The sequence below is a fragment of the Callospermophilus lateralis genome, chromosome 10 (genome assembly GCF_048772815.1).
Source record: "Callospermophilus lateralis isolate mCalLat2 chromosome 10, mCalLat2.hap1, whole genome shotgun sequence".
In the NCBI taxonomy this organism is placed as follows: Eukaryota; Metazoa; Chordata; class Mammalia; order Rodentia; family Sciuridae; genus Callospermophilus; species Callospermophilus lateralis.
Genome location: NC_135314.1, coordinates 3778921 through 3798249, shown reverse-complemented (window position 1 = coordinate 3798249; position 19329 = coordinate 3778921). Strand labels below are relative to the sequence as shown.

The 19329-nt window shown below is 55.3% G+C and overlaps 1 protein-coding gene across 1 annotated transcript in view; it reads left to right on the top strand.

The window, feature by feature from the left end:
- The first annotated feature begins 5992 nt into the window (after nt 1-5992).
- The window catches only part of Tmprss2 (transmembrane serine protease 2), a 21443-nt gene continuing 8106 nt past the window's right edge, over nt 5993-19329 (top strand). Inside the window, 7 exon segments of the mRNA XM_077110437.1 lie at nt 5993-6016; nt 6406-6628; nt 10882-10968; nt 11649-11768; nt 15461-15587; nt 16733-16749; nt 16752-16842. Coding sequence (XP_076966552.1) covers nt 5993-6016; nt 6406-6628; nt 10882-10968; nt 11649-11768; nt 15461-15587; nt 16733-16749; nt 16752-16842 — 689 coding nt within the window.

The window sequence follows — 19329 nt, the reverse complement described above, 5'->3', positions numbered from 1 at the left end:
CTTTTGGGACTCTCCTGACCATTGATCCTGGTAGGGCCTTGGAGGGACAGAGACTACATTAAGTCCCTTCTGCTTTAGCAGATCCTTGGTTATGGAGGATGACCCTCACGTTGTCACCGTGGCTCCTCCCACGTTGATCCAGGGATTGCTTTGCCACTTAATCCTTACCGCACCCTGCTCCGTCTGATGTGCTCACGCTGGTTCATGCTGACTATTACTGAAACCCACCGCTGTTGCCCAGCCTCCAACTTGCTGGACATCCCAGAGCAGAGAGCACCTTGGGTGTGTTTTAGTGCCTCGGTTTTGATATAAGGGATTCTCTTCCATGTTTGTTCATTGGCTGTGGAGTGTCCGTTGATGTGGCACCCCTCACACCTCCAGCAACTTGGGCAGTACCGAGCACACTGTGGGGACTTGTGCTGGCACAGGTGCGGGGTGGCACGTAGTGAGGGTAGTGATCTTATCTGTAGGGACCACCCCTGACCCTGAGTCCAAGGCAGCACCCATGGACCTGATTGCATTTGCTTTGGGTGGTTTTCAAAATAAATCTCCAGCAATCGTGCTCCTAACTCTGCAGAGGACGGAAACTATAAGACGAACCTGTTCTCCTTTAGAAACCGCTTTGGCCTGCCGTGGGGTGCAGGTCGGATCCTGCAGCACTGTCCAGGTGCGAGGTGGGGCAGAGGTGCTGCAGGTGCCTCACCTCCCTGAAGGGACACTGCGGTGGGTCGGAGCAGCAGGAGGGCAGCTGCTTGGTTCGGAGGCAGTGGATTGGCTGCCAGCGAGGAGGGGCTCGGGACCTTTGTCCTCATTTGCTCTTTTGCACTTAAAGGAGAATTTCCCAAAGTGCTCATGAGAGCTGGCTTTCCAGAATAGAGAACAATGGTCCTTGTCTTTTAAATGAAGGAAAGACTGCTAAACAGGTTGTCTCTTGTCACCTGGGTTGTATCCTGCTCCTTTCAGAAACGGGTTCATGCGATTTGTAATCTCGTGCGGCTGTGGAAATGGAGCCCGTTCTGAGGGTGAGCGGATGGATGCGGCCCCCTGGGTCTCTCGGGAAGCTGGGAAGCTGGCTCCCTTTCAGATCCACTTCTCTGGAGCAGAAACAGGGCTCCCCTTCTTCCTCCTCGGCAGGAGGTGGAGGGTAGCGCTCTGGTCTTCTGTTCCAAAGTCCACCGTAGCCGGGCCCAGTGTCCTGGGTGGCGGGATCCCTGGTGAGGTAGGATTCTCCCGTTGTTGTGTGACCTGTGGCTTTTATGAGACCACTTGGCTCCCAGTGTTCCTTCCTTTCCCGGCTTCCTTCTCCCACTGTTAGGGATCGCTAATGAATAGCGAGTGTGGATTTGGGGCATTGACTCACCTTCCTTTCACAGGACTCCTAAACTGGGAAAGCCGCCAGCGCGATCAGATTCTCATTTCCTGAAACTTCAACCAATCCCAGAACTGGCGAGACAGCCCAGCGGGCGGGCGGGGCTGCCAGGGAGCAGAGAAACCAGAGCAGGGCGCGTGTTTGCTTAGGCAGGACTGTTTTGAAAGGAACCTTAGCCAGGGCCGAGTTCATTCTGCTTCCTAGGCAGGGGTGCAGGATTGGTCATGGTGCCCGGAGCCTCAGGGTCCTCCACCTCGGGGACTCGGGAAGGCGTGTTGAAGCGACAACCCACCTGTTGAAAAGCCTTCCGTGCCCACGTGTGCGGTAAACAGCGATCCTGCAGCCTGCACCTTTGCCGGTTTTCTCTGCTCATACCCAAGAAGGGCTTGACTTTATCTTTTTAATCTTGAAAAACATTTTGCTGCTCTTGACAAGATCTGGCCCTTCATGTAGAGTAAATAAGTGAGCTGGTGCATTTTTGCTGTGCCTGTTCGAAGTAACTCTCATATTTTCATCCATCAGAAGTCTCGGTCTTTCTTTTTTCTTGTTTGATGATCAGATGGTGATTTGCCTAGGAGATGGGAAGGCAGTGATGTCCACTGCATTTGGCGCCAGTGAATTGAGACTGGGTGGGCTTTGTGTCACCCACTAGCTTGGGATACTTATCAAAAGCAAATTCTAAATGCCACAAAACAGCAGTTTTTTTTTTTTTTTTTTTTTTTTGTACTGGAGATTGAACCCAGGGGCGCTTTACCACTGGGCCACATCCCCAGCCCCTTTTTATATTTTATGTTGAGACAGGGTCTTGCTAAGTTACTAAAGTCCTTGTTGAGTTGCTGAGGTTGACTTTGAACCTGTGATCCTCCTGCCTCAGCTTCCCAAGCTGCTGGGATTACAGGCGTGGGCAACTACACTGGCTCTGTGGTCATTTTTAACAAAGACTGATGTAGCACGCTAACTGATTAGTGTGAACTTCTCAGGGACCCAACTACTGTGCCGTAGGTACTGCTCTCACCTAACTTGCAGGGGAGAGAACCAAGGTATAGGACCACGAACTAGCTTGCTCCAGTTCATAGCTAGAGAGGGGCTGAGCTAGGTTTGGATCCAGAGAGTCTAGTCCCAGAGGTCATGGGCTACCTACACGAGCCACCTGCATTGTTTGCGTACCTACCCAGTGCCAGGCTCTTATAGGTGAAAACATTCAGCCTCTGATGTGGCCAGCAAAGCCCAGACCTGCTCCAGGCTCCTGTACCCTCATTCAGAGCACTGTCTTACGGAAGGATGATCCCAAAGATGGTTTCATAGAATATTCTCTGGCCATGTCTTGCCCAGCTGAAGAGTAGAGAAAAGCCCTCCCTGAACAGGGTGTTAAGAGAAAGTGATTTAGTGACCTTCGTCAAATCAGGACGAGGAGGGCTTGAATCAGGACACTGTCAGTAGAACAGGGGAAGGCAGGGGCCTTGCAGTGGGGGGGCATTGGGTTCTTTCCCAGCACAAGGGGAAGTGGGGATTTGCAGGAAAGTCACTCAGAGGAGACGAGACTTCAGGTGAGCGGGGTTCTGGCTGAACTGACCCGACAGGCTTCTTGCTGGAGGCAGGCCCGGCTGACCAGACACCCTCTGGGGTGTGGAGGATAAGAAACCGCTCTGGTGTCCAGAGTGGTGGTATCCAAGGTGGGGGTTCCTGATAGCCTGACTTAGCAGGGCTCTCGGCTAAAACCACATTTTACCGGGAAGTGCACTGGAGTTTGGGAGCCTGGTAAAGTTGGTTTAGGCGAAGAATCTGTGTCAGTGGAGACTGAAGGAGAATGGAGAATTTTATGCCGACGGCGTCTCAAGGCTACACATGAAATGACCACAGCTTTCTCTCACCTACACTAATCTTGAATTTGGTCAAATTAGTTAGCTTCCAGTTTCTTTCTTTTTTGATCTGGGGCAGTAACTGGAGTGGATGTGTTAGTGGAAGCTGTTAGACGGATCTACTTATAAAAACTTGGGAAGGCCTCTGTCACTTACTTAGAGACATCAGATGTGGCCTGCCTGTGGCACTAGAGGGACCACCTGCTCCATGGCAGCTGGCCCCAGGCAGGCACCCCTGGGTGTCCTGCAGGAGGGTGGAGCTGATCGCACCCCTGTCCCTTGGTGCCATGCCCGACACGGGGAAGTGCCCACAAGTCTGCACTGAACCCACGACCTAACGGTGTGGGGAGCAGGCACCAAGATGTCAGCCAGGTTCAGTCACCAGCGCCTCCGGAAGTGACTCTGCCAGGAGCTGCCGGGGTCTTCTCCTCCTTGGTCTGCCTTAACCTCTGCTGGTCTTGATGGCTCTAGAAGTTTCCTTGTGGTGATTCCTACCTGTTTTTATTCCACGGGTTCTTCTTTTTGGTAGGTGTGACATGAGGGGAAGGTCATGGTCCCCTGCTGGGAGCCATGTGAGTTCAGTAGGGCTTGGAGGCCTGAGAGGCCTTCCCTGGAGTCTGGGTCCTTCAGTCTGTCCCTCCCTCTTCAAGGTCACCCTTTCTGGGCTGCAGTGTTAAGCTGCTTGCCTGCCCTGCACCCGCTGGCCCCAAGGGCATGTCCGCATCCCAGAGGAGGACCCTGGTTCCCTGAGCCTCTGCATCCACTTGCTGTGTTTGGAGAGGTGCGGAAGAGGCCGGTGAAGGTCAGGGATCAAGGTCAATGGGCAGAACTTTAGTTTGTTCTGGCAGGAGGTTCCTTTTGCCAGAGTCTTCCAGTTTTTTCTAGATTTATCTTCTGAAAACTAACCTGTATGGAGGCATTACAGTCTTGTAATTTTTTTCTTCCAGGTCGTCTTGAACGGTCCAGATGCCTACCCTTACCCAATGCTGTTGATAAAATCAGGATGGCTTTAAACTCAGTAAGTGGTTAATCATTACCTCTCTGGCCCTTTCCTGGTCCTCACTCCTCCTGTTATTCCCAAGAGCAGGTGTGGGTCAGCGCCTGTAAGGGCTGCCTGTGGGCCCCCGCGGCTGTGTGCAGGACTTTCAGGGCCTTGTCTGGAAAGGCTGAGTTGGGGCAGAGCCCAGAGTTGCCCAGAGGGGTCTGGAAAGCCATTGGTGCTGGTAGGAGCCCAGGTGCGCACCCTGGCTTTGACCTCCCCACTTCCTGCCTTCACAGTTGGTGTGTGTGTAGTGGGGGGAGCGCCAGGTGTGTAGACAGGTGCAGCAGGGTGGGCCAGCAGGGTGAGTCCTGGGAAGAGAGCTTCCTGGTGCCCCAGAGACACTTGTGTAGGAGTGAGGTGCTGGGTGGACTGTCCCTCTCCTGCCCCTGGGAGACTCTTCCCCGGTCTCTGTTCCCAGCAGATCTCACGGGTTCCTATGATGCCTGAAATAAGTGCATTTAGCAAAGACACTATGGTTAGTGGATATATTTTTCTGAGCCAGGTGCGGTAATGCACTCCTGTAATCCCAGTAGCTTGTGAGGCTGATGCAGGAGGATCACAAGTTCAAAGTCAGCTTCAGCAATTTAGCGAGATGTAAGCAAATCAGTGAGACCCTGTCTCTAAATAAAATATTAAAAAGGGCTGGAAATATGGCTCAGTGGTTAAGTGCCCCTGGGTTCCATCCCTGGTACCAAAAAATAAAATAAAATAAAAAAATCTGAATCCTCTAGGGAAATATACCTTTATTGGTCTATCCCCCTTTATAGGCTCCTGGTTACTGGTATTTACTTTTTTATTGGATTCCTTTTTAGTGTCAGACCCACTGCACTGGAATCCTCCTGGACTAAGTGCTTGGTGACATGCACCCCCCTGGGTGGAGTGGCATGTTCCATGGTTGGGACTGAGGCCAGCTGCTCTTGGCTGATTTCCATGCCTCTGGTGCCCGCATTTAGGTTAGGAATGGCCTGTCTCTCCATCTCTGTCACTGCTCCGGGTGGAGTAACAATCTTTGGACCTTTGTAGGTGGCTTTAGTGGGTACTAAGCGCAGGTTAACTGGGAGTGGCATCTGCTCCTGTGCTTACAATCACGTTCCCTGAAGGCCCCATTTAAAATCCTAAGCCTTCAGTGGCCTCTGCTGAGGACACCTGTCCTTGGAGGACAACCCCTCTGGTATTCTGTGGCCCAAAGTGACAAGGGGCAGGAGTTGGGGAGGGTTGCATGGGGACCTTGGGACACAGACAAGAGGACAAAGGTGGCATCCAAGGAGAGGCCCGGCCATCAGCACTAGAGGGAGTTGAAGAAAGAGGAGAAGCAGGCTGTGGGGTCCCATGTGCCCTGTGTGAGGTGGGTCTTGAGGAGGTGGCTTTGAAGTGGGCCCAGGGGAAAGAGAAGTTTTTCTGAGAAGACAGACACCAGCTGAAGGAAGGAGCCAGAAACTCGTGGTGTGCCTGGGCCGTTCCTTGGCATTTGTGCCTGTGCACACCTGCACCAGAGCTTCTGCTGCAGGGCGGCTGGAGGGTGCGGTGCAGCTCTAGGCTGCCTGGGGAGGTGGTAGGAAGGGGGCAGCTCTGCAGGAGGGGAGGGCAGGAGGGGAGCCCCAGAGTCACCAGCAGAGGCGGCCTCTGGGCAGCTCTGTCCACTCCGACCCTGTTCTGCAAGGGGTGTGCAGAGTGGTGCTTGTGCCCCCACCTGGGGCTTGGTGCCCAGGTTTCAAAGACGTGATGGGTACCGAGGCCTGGCAGCAGGTGAGCTCTCGAACCGAAGATGATTAAGCCGAAGATGATTATCGCTGGTTCCTAATGTCACAGCTCCGCGCTCAAGGAGAGGCTCCGAGGAACCACAGGTCGAGGATGTTGGTCCCATGGGTTCTAATCCCACACTTCTGTACATTTTTTTCTGTAAATGTCAGCCGCCTTTTCTTTATTGCAAAATAAATAGTAAACAAAACAACATTGGCAGCTGAGAAGGGTTAGTTTGGAATTGGCATCTGGTTTTCTAAGTAAACTGGTGTAATTATAGACACCAGGCATGTCTGCGTGGCCTTGCAGGGCCCTGGGACTGGGGCCTGAGGCTGTGTACTCAGCCCTTTAGGGTCAGTGACAGCTTTATGTTATTTTTCTTTTCACTTGTTCAGGGGCCGTCTCCGGGCATCGGGCCTTACTATGAAAACCACGGATACCAACCAGAAGCCCTCTACCCATCGCAGCCGGCTGTGGCTCCCAATGTCTACGCTGCGTACCCAGCTCAGTACTACCCGTCCCCGGTGCCCCAGTACACCTCCAGGGTCCCCACGCACACTTCAACACCTGGCATCTACCGGCAGCCCAAGCCCCCTCTGGGGACAGTGTGTACCACAAGTAGGACCCTTTTTGCATTTTTCTGCCTTCTTAGCAGGCTGTCACGCCTCCGCCACCGGCCACCCGCCTTTCCCTGTCCTGCTGCTCAGTGCTGCGCACTCCAGGTCTCGCTGCCACCTGAGCCTGTTTCTGGTCTTGGCGTAGGCATCCCTGTCTGTACAGCATGCAGAGGGAAAGGGAGATAATGGATGGACTTCCATGCCACCCGCACAGGATCGGGGGCAACACCACCCCCTTCAGTTCAGGGAGCCCTACCTGCCCTCCCAGGCCTTCCAGCTCCGGTCCAGAGCTGTCACTCTGCCCCTCGCTGGCCTCAGTCACCCCTCACCCTGTGTCTTTCCCTCCCTCCAGCTCTGCCCTGTTCAGCCTGGCATCCCTCCCCTACCACGCCCACCCTGTGCCCCTCTGCCCTCGCTGCCCGAGGTCTTCTGGAGGGGGTTGGGTATGTCAAGACTAGTGATTCTCAAACAGGGGTGACTTTGGCCCTCAGAGGCAGTCGACAGTGTTGCAGAGTTTGGGTCGTTAAAGTAGGGAGGGGACACTACTGGCATCGAGGGTTGGTACCAGTGCTGCTGCTGAACACCTGCAGTGGGTAGGAGGGTCCCCAAGAGAAAGGGCCACTAGGCCATGGTGTCAGTTGTGCCGAGGTCGACAGTGCCCAGGCTTGGGTGCCCATCATGGGGGTTGGAAGGAAGCCAGGGTGAAGAGGACTGGGGACCTCAGTCAAACCTGCTGACTGTCAAGGGTCGAGGGGCACCAGGTACTGTGGCCCATGCTTGTGACCCCAGCTACTTGGGGGCTGAGGCAGGAGGATCATGAGTTCAAGCCCAGCCTGGGCCACTTACGGAGGCCCTGTCCCTGGTGCGACCCCCAGTAACACACACAGACACACACAAGCCATCAGGCTGCGGGTGAGGTCAGCACCTCCAAAGGTGGTCTCACACCAACAGTGGTCGGCCAGGAGGGCAGAGGGTCAAATACTCTCACTTTCCAAGGGAGAACCCGGAGGGTGACAGAAAGGGACAGGAGCAGGTTACCTCTTTACGTGTGTGTATTTATAGAAACTATGCCCCATCAACTCAAAAATAATTTAGTAATTTTCTTTCTCTTTTTCTTTTTGTGGTGCTGGGGACTGAACCCAGGGCCTTGTGCAGGCAAGGCGAGCCCTCTACCAACTGAGCTGTATCCCCAGCCCAGTAATTTTCTTCCTTTAAAATTTTTACTTATTATTTATTAAACTCACCTTGGTTTTATTTTAAAGAACATGTGAGTACATATAACACAGGAGATGATATACATTTTTGTAAGTGTCATCTTCGGCTTTGAGACTATTTTCCAAGTGATTTAAGTAGTAACCCAGAAGTACCCCATCTGGAGAATATCGAACTTTGTGTTTTGTTTTTTGGACTGAGGATAGAGAGCTCAGCTGGTAGAGTACTTGCCTCACAGGCACAAGGCCCTGGGTTCAATCCCCAGCACCCCTCGCCCCACACACACACACAAAGACTTAATGTATTGTTCTAGCAGCAGCCATACAAGTTTCCATTGGCACAGCAGCACGTATACATCTGAAAGACTGTTTGGAAAATCAAAGGTCAACCATCCTGTGATGCAAATAGTTGATTCTGGAAGCTGCAGGGCAGGGCCAGCCACAGGCCGCTCGATAATGATTAATGCAGGTGAATGGTAGGTCCAGCGAACCTTCAGCAGCAGCCTTTGCAAACCAGGACCCAGGCGAGTCTAGCTGACCTCACACTGGGCAAATCCCCATCCAGAGGTAAAGCTGAGGCTTCCGACTGTGCTTGGGTCCCCGGGGAGACCTGGCACATTGCCACCCTCACTGGGAGGTGAAAGATGCCTGGTGTGATGACCCTAACTCCCCAGACCAAGGGTGAAAGCCAGGGCCTTGTTTTCGTGCCTGCTGGGCAACCACTACCACTGAGCGACACGCCTAGCCTCAGCAAGTTATTTTATCTTAGATACAACGGCATTCAGGAGAGTCATCCAAGGAGAGGAGTGTCCTTGGTCATGGGTCCAAGAGGCCATTCGGAATTTCTCCTGTGAACTTCCTTCGGGCTCTACCCTGCCACCCTGAGGCACAGCCACCTTGAGGCATGGCCACCTTGAGCCAGATTTTGATTAGATCTTTGCTTGGGCGCAGTTCTCAGGCCAGCGGCTTGGGCCGTACCTGTGAGGAGTGCAACTTCCAGATGTGAATCAGAAATTCTGGTGACTGGGGACGAGATCCTCAGGGAGTTCTTAAGTCTGTTACTGCCTGAGAGCCTTTGGAGAATCCGCAGGATGTGGTGAGGAGAAGGCAGGAGTGGCTTTGACCCCCTGGCTCTCCAACTCCAGAACCGTAATTTCTTGCTCTGACTGACTTTTGGAAGCCCAGGAGCATATAGGTGAGGGCAGCAGGGGACACTGCCTGACCAGCCCGGCAGGGTCTGCTTAAATGCCTTCTTGCTGGGCGCGGTGGCACATGCCTATAATCCTAGCAGCTCGGGAGGATGAGGTGGGAGGATGGAAGGTTTGAAGCCAGCCTCAGCAACTTGGTGAGTCTCTAAGCAATTTAGCAAGATCCTGTCTGAAAATAATAAAAGAGGGCTGGGGATTTGGCTCAGTGGTTAAGTGCCCTTGGATTCAATCCCTGGCACCAAAATGAATGAATGAATGAATGAATGAATAGATACCTTCTCATCAAATCTCTCCCACCTCTCTACCTTTCTTTCAAGGAGAGCTTCTGGGAGCTCCAGAGTCTGAGGTTGCATGCCACATAGGAACTGCTGGAGGTGACAGGCTGGGCACCCTCCTTAGCCCAGCATAAGGGATAGATGTCTGGAGGCAGGGTGCTTTCATGGTATTTGGCACTATGTTAGGATTTTTTTTTTTTTTTGGTGCCAGAAGTGCTTAACCACTGAACCACATTTCCAGCCCTTTTTATATTTTATTTAGAGATAGATTCTCACTGAATTGCTTAGGGCATCGCTAAATTGCTGAGGTTGGCCTTAAACTCATGATCCTCCTGCCTCAGCTGGGATTACAGGCATGCGCCACTGAGCCCGGCTGTTCCAAACTCTGAAGCAAACTTTGGTTCACACCTCTGACTAAAAATGCCCTCTTTTTGTTTTGTCCAGAGTAAACTGCTGACCTTCTTCAAATTACTTTATTCTTAGCTGCAGTGGGCCTATATTCTGCCCTTGAACCAAAGGGTGTAAGCTGGTGCTGTGTGATGGGCACTTTCAGTAGTGATGGGGATGTTCTATGCCTGCCCTGTCCAGTATGGTAGCCACTGGCCATGTGTGACTACTAAGTGCTTGGAGTTACATACTTTTATTTAATTCCATTTAAATTTAATGAACTAAAACACAAGAAGCCATAGGCAACAGGAAGCTGTCTAGTGGGAGAGGTGGTGCACACTATCAGCTCTCCAAACAGCCTTGGGAAGACCTGTTCCTCTGCCCTGGGTGCCTCTCCTGGGGCCATGACAGTAGGGGACACTGTCACATGGCTCAGGCTCCTCATTACTGAAATAGGTGCTTTTCCTCTCTGTTTTTCCCATTCATCATTGGCCTAGTTGAAGACCCTTTTTAGGGAGCAGAGCTTTTAAGGCTGGGTGGGCTTCATTCACCAGAGGCTCTGCTCTCCAAAAAGCAGGACGTTTCCTGCTATGGAAGAAGCCAGACCCCTGAGACACATTGCTCTTGCAACATCAACTCACATTTTTAAGTGTATAAACCCACTATTTCTTAGGCTGGAAGTGTCTCTTAGTGGCAGAAAGCTTGCCAGCACGTGTGGGGCTCCTGAGCAGCGTAGAAACAAGAGAGAAGAAACAGGGCTCACTCCTCGGGTGGTCAGGCGGCCCTGACTGAGCTCGGTCCAACTTTGGTTTTTGATCTTATGACGGTGGGAAGGTAAACCTGTGAAGCCGTCTGCTGTTCCCTGCCCAGGGTTCAATAGATTGCACAGGATATTCAATGTTCCATTAGAAATGGGCTTTGGGTCACGTGGTTTCGGCCAGCCGTAGGCTGATGAAGGTGTTCGGAGTGCATTTAAGGCGGATGAGGCCCAGCCAGACGGTGGGCAGGTCTGTGTGTCAAATGTACTGTCATCTTGAGCCACTCCAGCCGGACGGAGGGCCTGGCAGGCTCCACGTGGCCCTGGTGCTGGTGGAGAAGCATCAGGACTCGGACATGCTGGGGGAGGTGGGAGGGTCAGTGCTCACCAGGTGTCCTGCTTTCTCTTTCCTGCAGGGGCCAAGAAAGTACTGTGTGTCACTTTTGTCCTCGGGACCTTCCTTGTGGTCACTGTTATAGCTGCCGTCCTGGTCTGGAAGTTCTGTAAGTTCAGAGAGCCCCCTGGGCCGGCTGCCACCTCTCAGCCATGGCTCCTGCTGTCCTGGGCACAGGGTGACCCTGCTGCCTGGGCTGGGGAGGCCTCAAGGCCCCTCCAAGACTGTGGCCTTGACCTTCCCTCTCATCGTTTGGTCCTGGGAGCAGCCCATCTCATGGGTCCCACCTTGCTGTGGGCTTCCTCTTAGCCTGTGGGTCACGGCAACCCCGGGCCATTTCTATAGTTTGGACACACCACAGGAGGAACAGTTAGAATTTTCCAGAGCAAGGTGGCACCAGCTCTGAGCACAGCTGGCCCCCTCCTTGGGGCCAACCCTGGTCACTATATTCACTGGGTAACAGTGGCTGCTCTAGAGCAGCCCCGCCCCGCACTGCGGGCAGCAGGGTGTCTGTCTTTGCCTTTACCCTGGGGCAGTGGAGACATGGGGGGCTTTGTGGGTCCCTTGGGAGGGTCCTACCCATCGACCTTGTGGACATGCCATATCCCATCCCTAATTCCATTTGTGCATGCTGGTGACAAGGACACATTCCCTACTTACTAAAAATTGGGGGAGTTATTTTTTTTTATTCATGGGCTCAAGGGTGGATGATGGCGCTCCTCTGGGCTCTGTGAGGTCCCCTTGGCCCTCAGCTGACGGTCTCCTTCCCGCCTCTGTTTCCTCTGCTAGTGGAGAACAAGTGCTCCGTGTCCGAGATGGAGTGTGGCTCCTCAGGGACCTGCATCAGCCCCTCCTTCTGGTGTGATGGCATCGCGCACTGCCCCAACGGCGAGGACGAGAACCAGTGTGGTGAGCGACTCTGGCCCTGGGAAGCAGCAGCTCTGCCTGGGCAAGGGGTGACCAGCCAGCTCTGTCCCCGTCTGGAGGATGAGCCTGGCCTCAGAAGGGCTGTATCATGGTCCAGCGTCACACAGAAGGGTGGGAGGTCGATGGCAGGGCCCGCGAGACTGCCTTCAAACCCCTGTGCTGGCAGATGAATGCCACAGGGCCGCAGTGAAAAGCCCAGAAGCTGCTTAAAACATTAAGATGGAGGTCACTGTGTGACTTTAAGACAAGCTGCCTTTAAAGTCTTTTGTCACAGCGTGAGCACTTGGGTTTGCTTTATTTTCCATTGTTGGTCTGTCAATTGACAAGTTAAAGCTGTGCCACATTCACGGTGTACAGTGGGCTGCTGTGGCGTAAGGACACCTGCAGAATGGCTGCCCAGGCCACCCAACAGGCAACACCTTGTGGGGTGCTCACCTTTTTTGCTGGGAGATCTCTTAAGATCTGCTCTCAGTGATTCTCAAACACACGACCTTCTGCCAGCCTGAGTTGCCAGGTTGCCCCCTGGGGCTCTCGAAGGGGCTCCTCCTGTCTAATAGAGGCCGTGTCTCCCTTGGCCAGCGTCTCTCCCCCGCCCCAGCCTGTGGCCACCTTCACGGTGCATTCTGCTCCCCTGAGAGCTACTTCCTCACCCATGCACAAGTGAGAACAGCGTGTGGCTTCTTATCCTGGCGTCTCGCACAGCTGGCTGCCCTTCCCCTCAAGGCTGCGTGGGGCCTGCCGAGTTCTTTACCCATCCATCTCCTGGTGGATGTGGGTAGGTTGCACGTGTGGGCGTGGTGCACGGGGCAGTGCTGGAGGGAGGTGTGGACCTGGGCCCTGGTTCACAGAGTGGTTCTGCTGATGCTCTTTCGAGGTGCCCAGCAGTTTCCCCGCGGCCCTTCCTGTTGGCGCTCACGCGGGCGAGAGGGAGGGCTTCTGTCCTTGCCTGGCTTTTGGCCCGTCATCTTCCTCTTCTTCCTCTTTGGTGACAGCTGTTCTCTTGAGCAACGTGACATCTCACTGTGGCTTTGAGCTGAGACTCTCTCTCTCTCCTGTTGATTCGTGGAGGTGGGTTCAAGGGCAGTTGGTGGCTGCCTGAGTGGGAGGGTCAGAGCTCCAGCCCACGGTGCTCGTCTCTGCGGGCCTCTCCAGGTGCCGTGGCACCGAGGTGTGTTGCTGCCGATCCCCGAGGTTCCTGTTCTGGGTTGAATGAGTGGGCAGGGAGACCCAGTCGTGGTCTCTTCCCACGACACCGAGTCTCCTGGGCTCTGCAGCGGGTGCAGCGCTGCTTCATTTCCCCAGAAGGGCTGCCTCCTCCCCCTTTAGGAGAGGGAAGGGAGGCTTTTGGTGGAAGGTGGGCTCTCCGGCTCCAGCTGCAGCAGCAGTGCCCCAGGCCTGCCAGCACACGCAGGACATGAGACGCCGGCCGGGGCTCCGCGTGCTGCCATGTGTGGCTCCTCCCTGCCATTCTCCCAGTTCCACGTGGACTTCTCACTGGGAGGAGACTGCACTGTCCTGCTCCTAGAGCAGGCGGTTCTCACCACGGGTCGGGGTCGGCTCTGACCTGGAAGGACATCCCATCCCCACGCACGGAGCTTTCTGTGCAAGGTGCAATTGTGTCAGCAGTGGTCCACTCTCGCCCCTGCTGTCCCGCCAGTCTTCCTGGGAATGTTGGAAGAGAAACTGAAGAGTGGCAGCGGCGACTGCAGCTAGTGGCGAATATGGTGCCCTTGGGACGGGCTCAGAGGGCAGATCTCAGTGTTCTCACCAGAAAAGAGAAAAGGAGACGGCCGTGGGGCGAGGGGCGTGGGGGTCTGAGCGCTGCTGGTGACCCTCTCACGGCAGATACGGGAATCCAATCCTCATGGTGCACCCCAGAACACACTCCTTTAGACCTTGGTAAAGCTGGAAAAATCCCTAGTTCCTAAAAGGAAGAGCAAGACAAACTGGAGGCTTGTCCAGCTCCCCCTCTCCTGCTGTGGCTCCCGCTGGTCCACATGTGAACGCAGCGGCTGGAGGAGGGAGCAGCCTGGGACCCCCCAGGAGGCAGGACCCTCTTGTCTCCCTCACGCTCTGCAGGGGCAGCTCCACCTTTACCTGTGGAGCTACGTTAAATCCAGTTCCTTCTAAGGAACCCGTGACTTCATTCTCCAGGCAGCGTTGGGCTCACAGAAGGCCCAGCGGGAAATAGGTGGTGACTGAGTCCAGGACTCGCCCCACAGCATGTGGGTTTCCACGGAAGCACATGCAGCATGCTGGCCACGGTGGCGTCCTCCGGAATAGGCTGCCCTGGGGTCGAGCCCTGGAAGCTCTGGCCCCATTGGTCTCTGGCTCTGTCCTTCCGGAATGTCCTGGGCCCAGGAGCGTGAGGCTTTTTCAGATGGGCTCCCTGCACTGAGCGCTGTGTCCAAGTCTCCTTCGAGGCTCAATGGCCACTTTCTGTTTGTGAGGAACAGTGTCACGTCGGAGTGGACACCACACTGGGCACGTCTTCACTGCGCACCTGGAGCGGTGACTTGCTGGGTCTCATGCAGCACTGTCCTCAGGGTTGTTCCTGGTGACCCACGACCCACCCAGCTGTCCTTCTCACGAGATTCCACCCCACCACGGGCTCCCAGGGCTCCAGGTGTGGCCACTCCAGGGGATATGGGCCAGACAGGGGAGGGCTTCCACTGTGCCCAAAAGCTGACCAGTTTCTTTAAACTGCAAGGCCAAGGTCATTAATCTGGAGGCATTTAAAGTCCCCTAGATGCCAGGTCCTTGTCGCCACACTGGGTGCTCTGCAGAGCCCAGGGCCTGGACACCAAGAAGTCCTTAAAGAACACTTAATTTTCACCCTCTGTCTTATTTATTTATTTATTTTGGGGCCATCGGGGATTGAACCCAGGGGCACTGGGCCACTGAGCCATATCCCCAAAACTATTTTGTATTTTATTTAGAGACAGGGTCTCACTGAGTTGCTTAACGCCTCACTTTTTGCTGAGGCTGACTTTGAACTTGTAATCCTCCTGCCTCAGCCTCCCAAGCCACTGGGATTACAGGTGTGGGCCACCGTGCCCAGCTTATTTCTTTATTTTTAAGCCCAGTTTCATTGAGCTATAGTTCACAATCATCTTCGTGGGATGGACAGTGCACGGGTGTTCACACATGTGCAGCTGTGTGCGCCGTGGCCCACCACAGAGGATCCACCATCGATGGAGAACGTGGTTCCTGGGCTCCTGCCACCCCCTGCCCTCCTTCCTCCCACTCGGAGGGGCTGGCTTTCTTAGACTCCTCCTCCGCGCGATTGCTCCTAGCGGTCTCAGGCGATCTCTGGGCCGTTGGGACTGGCCTCTTATGCAGGGCACTGCCCTCAGGCTCGCCCACGCGGCAGCAGGGTCACAGCTTCCTTCCCATCTGCAGCAGATGACAGTCCGCGGCACACTTTGGGCCCGCCCTGTCTCCTCCTTGGTGGACACTGGGCTGCCCCTTTGGGCTGTCGTGGACGGTGCGCAGTGAGCACCTGTGTGAGACTGTGTCTGAACACCCCGTCCAGTTCTCTTGCGTAGAATTGTGGCCCCCTTCGTGAGTGCCCGAGGAGAGCTGCCTGGGTCGGGTGGCGGGACGCGGGTGGCAGGGGATCACCTTGGTCGGTGCCGTTGCCCGGGACCCAGGAGAGCTCTCTTCTCACGCAGTTCGCCTCTACGGACCCAACTTCATCCTCCAGGTCTACTCGCCGGAGCGGAAGGCCTGGCACCCCGTGTGCCAGGATGACTGGAATGAGAACTTCGCCAGGGCGGCCTGCAAGGACATGGGCTACAAGTGAGTCTGGTGCCTCCGGGGGGCGGCCCCACGTGGAGATAGTGACCAACGGCAGAGACTTAGGACAGACCGTCTTGCTTCCGGAGAGGGTGCTGGAGACCATGGTCACCTCCCGAAGCTGGTCCATGTATGGGGAGGTGAACCTGGGCCTCCAGAGCTTGCCCTCCCCTGTGTCTAGTGAGCATGGCCCACGGCCACCGCCTCACCTCCCTGGCTGCTGTAGACCCTGCGACTCAGAAATGATCCCCGGGGCCGTAGTGCCCGGGCAGAGGTGCAGCCTGGGGGCCTTGGGTGGCTCTTTTCTGGAGGAGCCACTCAGCCTGCGCGGAGTCTGCTTGGCTCGCCTCTCCGGGTGGGAGCCGGCTGCAGCAATGGCCAGGAGGGCTGGGCTGGTGGTGGCCTGGCAGATCCCAGGCAGCTCTCACTGCCCCGGGGGAGCCACTGAGGGCTTTAGTCAGGAGGGAATGTCCCAGCCTGGGACTCCGGGCCAGGGGCTCAGCAGCATGGCCAGGTGTCTTAGTGTTCTCAGCTGCTGTAACAGAATAGCTGAGCCTGGGTAATTGTACAGAGTAGAGGGTTATTTTGGCTCGTGTCCTGGAGGCTCGGAAGTGTGACCATGGTGCCCCATGGTGCCGGCACCTGGAGAGGGCTTGGGCCAGTTGGCCTCTGGGTGGGAAAGCGGATGGGCAAGTGTGCTCCTGTGAGAGAGAGGGTGACACAGAGGCTGGGATTGGTCCCCAACAGCCACCCTCAGGAGGAGTAACCCCCTCCCCCAGGAGGCATCAGTCCCTTTGCAAGGGAGGATTTTGACTCACATGCCCCTTTGAGGTCCCACCTCCCCTGGACACTTACCCCAGGGACACATCTCCACGTGGGCTTGGAGGAGATGGACCTGTATCCCTGGGGAGGCAGGGCGGCCCTCGGGGCGGGGATGGCTCCGTGCTCTGTGGCCACCTTCTCTTCCCGGGGAGCCCGTGTGGCTCTCCGCAGTCCTAGGGTATGTCCCCTGCCAGTTTTCAGAGCGAGGTCCCACACGGCAGGAAAGCGCCACCTCTGCCGGCGGACGGCTTGGAAGTGCTGCCTGGGACGAGGACTTGTGAAGGCTTCTGAGGGGACCGCTGTTTAAATAGCCTTTTGTTTTTTAGGAACAGCTTTTATTCCACGCGGGGATCGTGGACGACAGCGGTGCCGCGAGCTTCATGAAGCTGAACACGAGTGCTGGCACCGTCGATCTCTATAAAAAGCTCTACCACAGGTTGTTTTCCCTTGTCGAGGGTGGTGATGAGGACAGGGGACCCCGGGCATCACTGTCCCAAGCTGATCTCTCTAAGCTGCTGTTCTGGATGTGGATGAGTTCCGCACTGGGAGGAGTTTGGAAGCTAAGCAGGACAGGCTGCTCTCAGCAGCTCCAGATTTGTTCTTGGGAAGAGATTGACACTTATTTGCCATTTGTTTGTGGCCTCTGCTGTCTGTTATTGGTAGTTGATTTTTTTTTCATTCTCCAGGTACCAGAGGTGTAGGTACATATGCCAGGGAACATGCATTTGTTACCTTTTTGTTACTATAACAAGACACTTGAGGCGGACTACTTTATAAAGACTGGGGATTTATTTTGGCTCATGGCTCTAGAAGTAGAAGGTCCAAACAGTGTGGCACAGGCTCTGGCAAGGGCACCTTGGGCCACAGCACCTCATGAGGGGAGCACCTGTCTTGTGGGTCTCCTTCCACTTCCTTATACAGCCACCAGGTTTAAAGCATGGGGTTCCACCCCAATGACCTCATCTGATCTAAACTTTCCAAGGGCCCCATCTTTAAACACCGTAGTTGGATTAAGTTCCTGCCCTCTTAATGCCACTATCGTAAGACTCCAGATGAGTCTGGGGGACAAATTACATTTAGTCCATAGGTAGGAATCCACGAGAATAACATCTCAGGGTCGGGTCCGTCACAGCAGGGCCAGGCACAGGTGGCTAGTTCCATTTGGCAAATATTTCCCGCACTCCAAGGCTAAGCTGTGACTCTGGGCAGGTCACAGTGGGCGCCGTGGGTGGCAGGGAGCTCCAGGGCAGTCACTAACAGCGGCTGCACTGGCCAGGAGGGCAGGGAGGGACTGGCCACCCCTCTGCCAGTCCCCTGCAGGCCCCTGCTCTTATCAGAACACTTGTCATCCTGGAGGGTGCAGTGTGCTTTGCACATGAGGTTTCTCACCCCCGGGTCCTGTCACTTGTCCCCAGGGGTTTGCTGTCACCTAGGCTCCAGCTCCGAGGTGACCCACTTCTCCTTGTGTGGAGGTGGGCACTGGGTGTGTGTTGCTGGTGGCTCTGGCCGAGGTGGGGTGGGGCGCTGACCTCTGCCGCAGCCTCGCTGTCCTGGGACCGGGGCAGGGCTGCGCCTGCAGGCCAGGTGGACCGTCCACACGGCGGGGCCAAACACAGCTGCCTGCTCAGCACATGCCGGCGGTTCTGTGTGTTCCTCCCTTACACGGAAGTCAGGCAGCCAGGAAAAGCCAGGCCCCGGGGGCGGGCAGAGCAGGGAGGGGAGAAGCTGCCATCCCTTGGCAAGAGCCCTGGGAACCCGCAAGGTGGCTGCCAGGCTTGGAGGAAAGAAGAGAAGGTCATTGTCTAGAGCGTCATCTGTCGGCACACCAGGCTCAGGTGGGGTCCCTCAGAGCCACCCATGATGCTTGAGTCCCCAGGGTAGCTCCTTGCCAGGTCCCCTGAATAACCGCGGCGTTCCCAGGTGCTGCTGGCCGTGGTGGACCTTAGGACCTTAGGGTCCTCAGGCAGCGTCTCCCTCTAGCAGGAGTCTGCCTCTGTGTGGCCTCTCTGGTGCCTCACAGCTGGGGAGGCCCTGGAACACAGCTGTTGTGGCCAGGGCACCTGGCGGGCACCTGGGTGGCTCTAGGCTGGGGCAGTGCCAGGCAATGTGGGGTTCGGGGACGCGCTGCCTTTGGTGCGGTTCTCCAAGGGAGCTGGGACGCACGAGGCTCAGGCTGTGTCGGTGACACTGTGGCTGCCAGCCTCCCGAGGCTGGCTCATGTGTGTGCCTTGGGCAAGGTCCCTGCCACGTCTAGACACGTCATGGCAGGGGTGAGTGTCTTGCTCCGTGCCCGTCAGGGTGGTCTGGTCACTGCAAAACAGATTTTGTCCAATGGAACCCATACCCGGGAGTCAGTGCTGGCGCAACTCTGGTGTCCCGGCCTGAGGCCCCCTCCTCAGTGTATGGGGACCGTTCTCTATTGGACAGGGATGGAAGGCACCCCTTCTTTCTTTGTCGTCCACTCCTGTGTCCCCTAAAGACACAGAGGAACACTTTTGTGAAGGTGCACGATGTTTCCTGCTTAGAAATACAAGATAAGCTGAGAAGTACTTACCCACGCAGCGTAAAGAGACCACTGTGTTTGAGGAGCACTATCACTGAAAGAGAAGAGGGGAATTCTGTCACCTGATAAAGGAGGAGATGTCTGCCCGCTAATACTCAGAAATGAAATTTCCTCCCCCTGTTGTCTCTCCTGTCTCCCCAGAACAAAAGTATCCACCCCTGAAGGCTTCAGAAAGACGACTAGATCTATAAAAGGGACAATTTAAAAAAGGGTGCCCCTGAGTCAAAGTACCAGGTCAAATCTCAGCTGTTCAATTCTGAGCAAGTTCCTTAAACCCTCCTGTTCCTAAATTCCTGGCTGAAAAATAACATGATCATGCAGGTGAGCATCCCTAACTTGAAAACTGGAGTCAAAATGCTC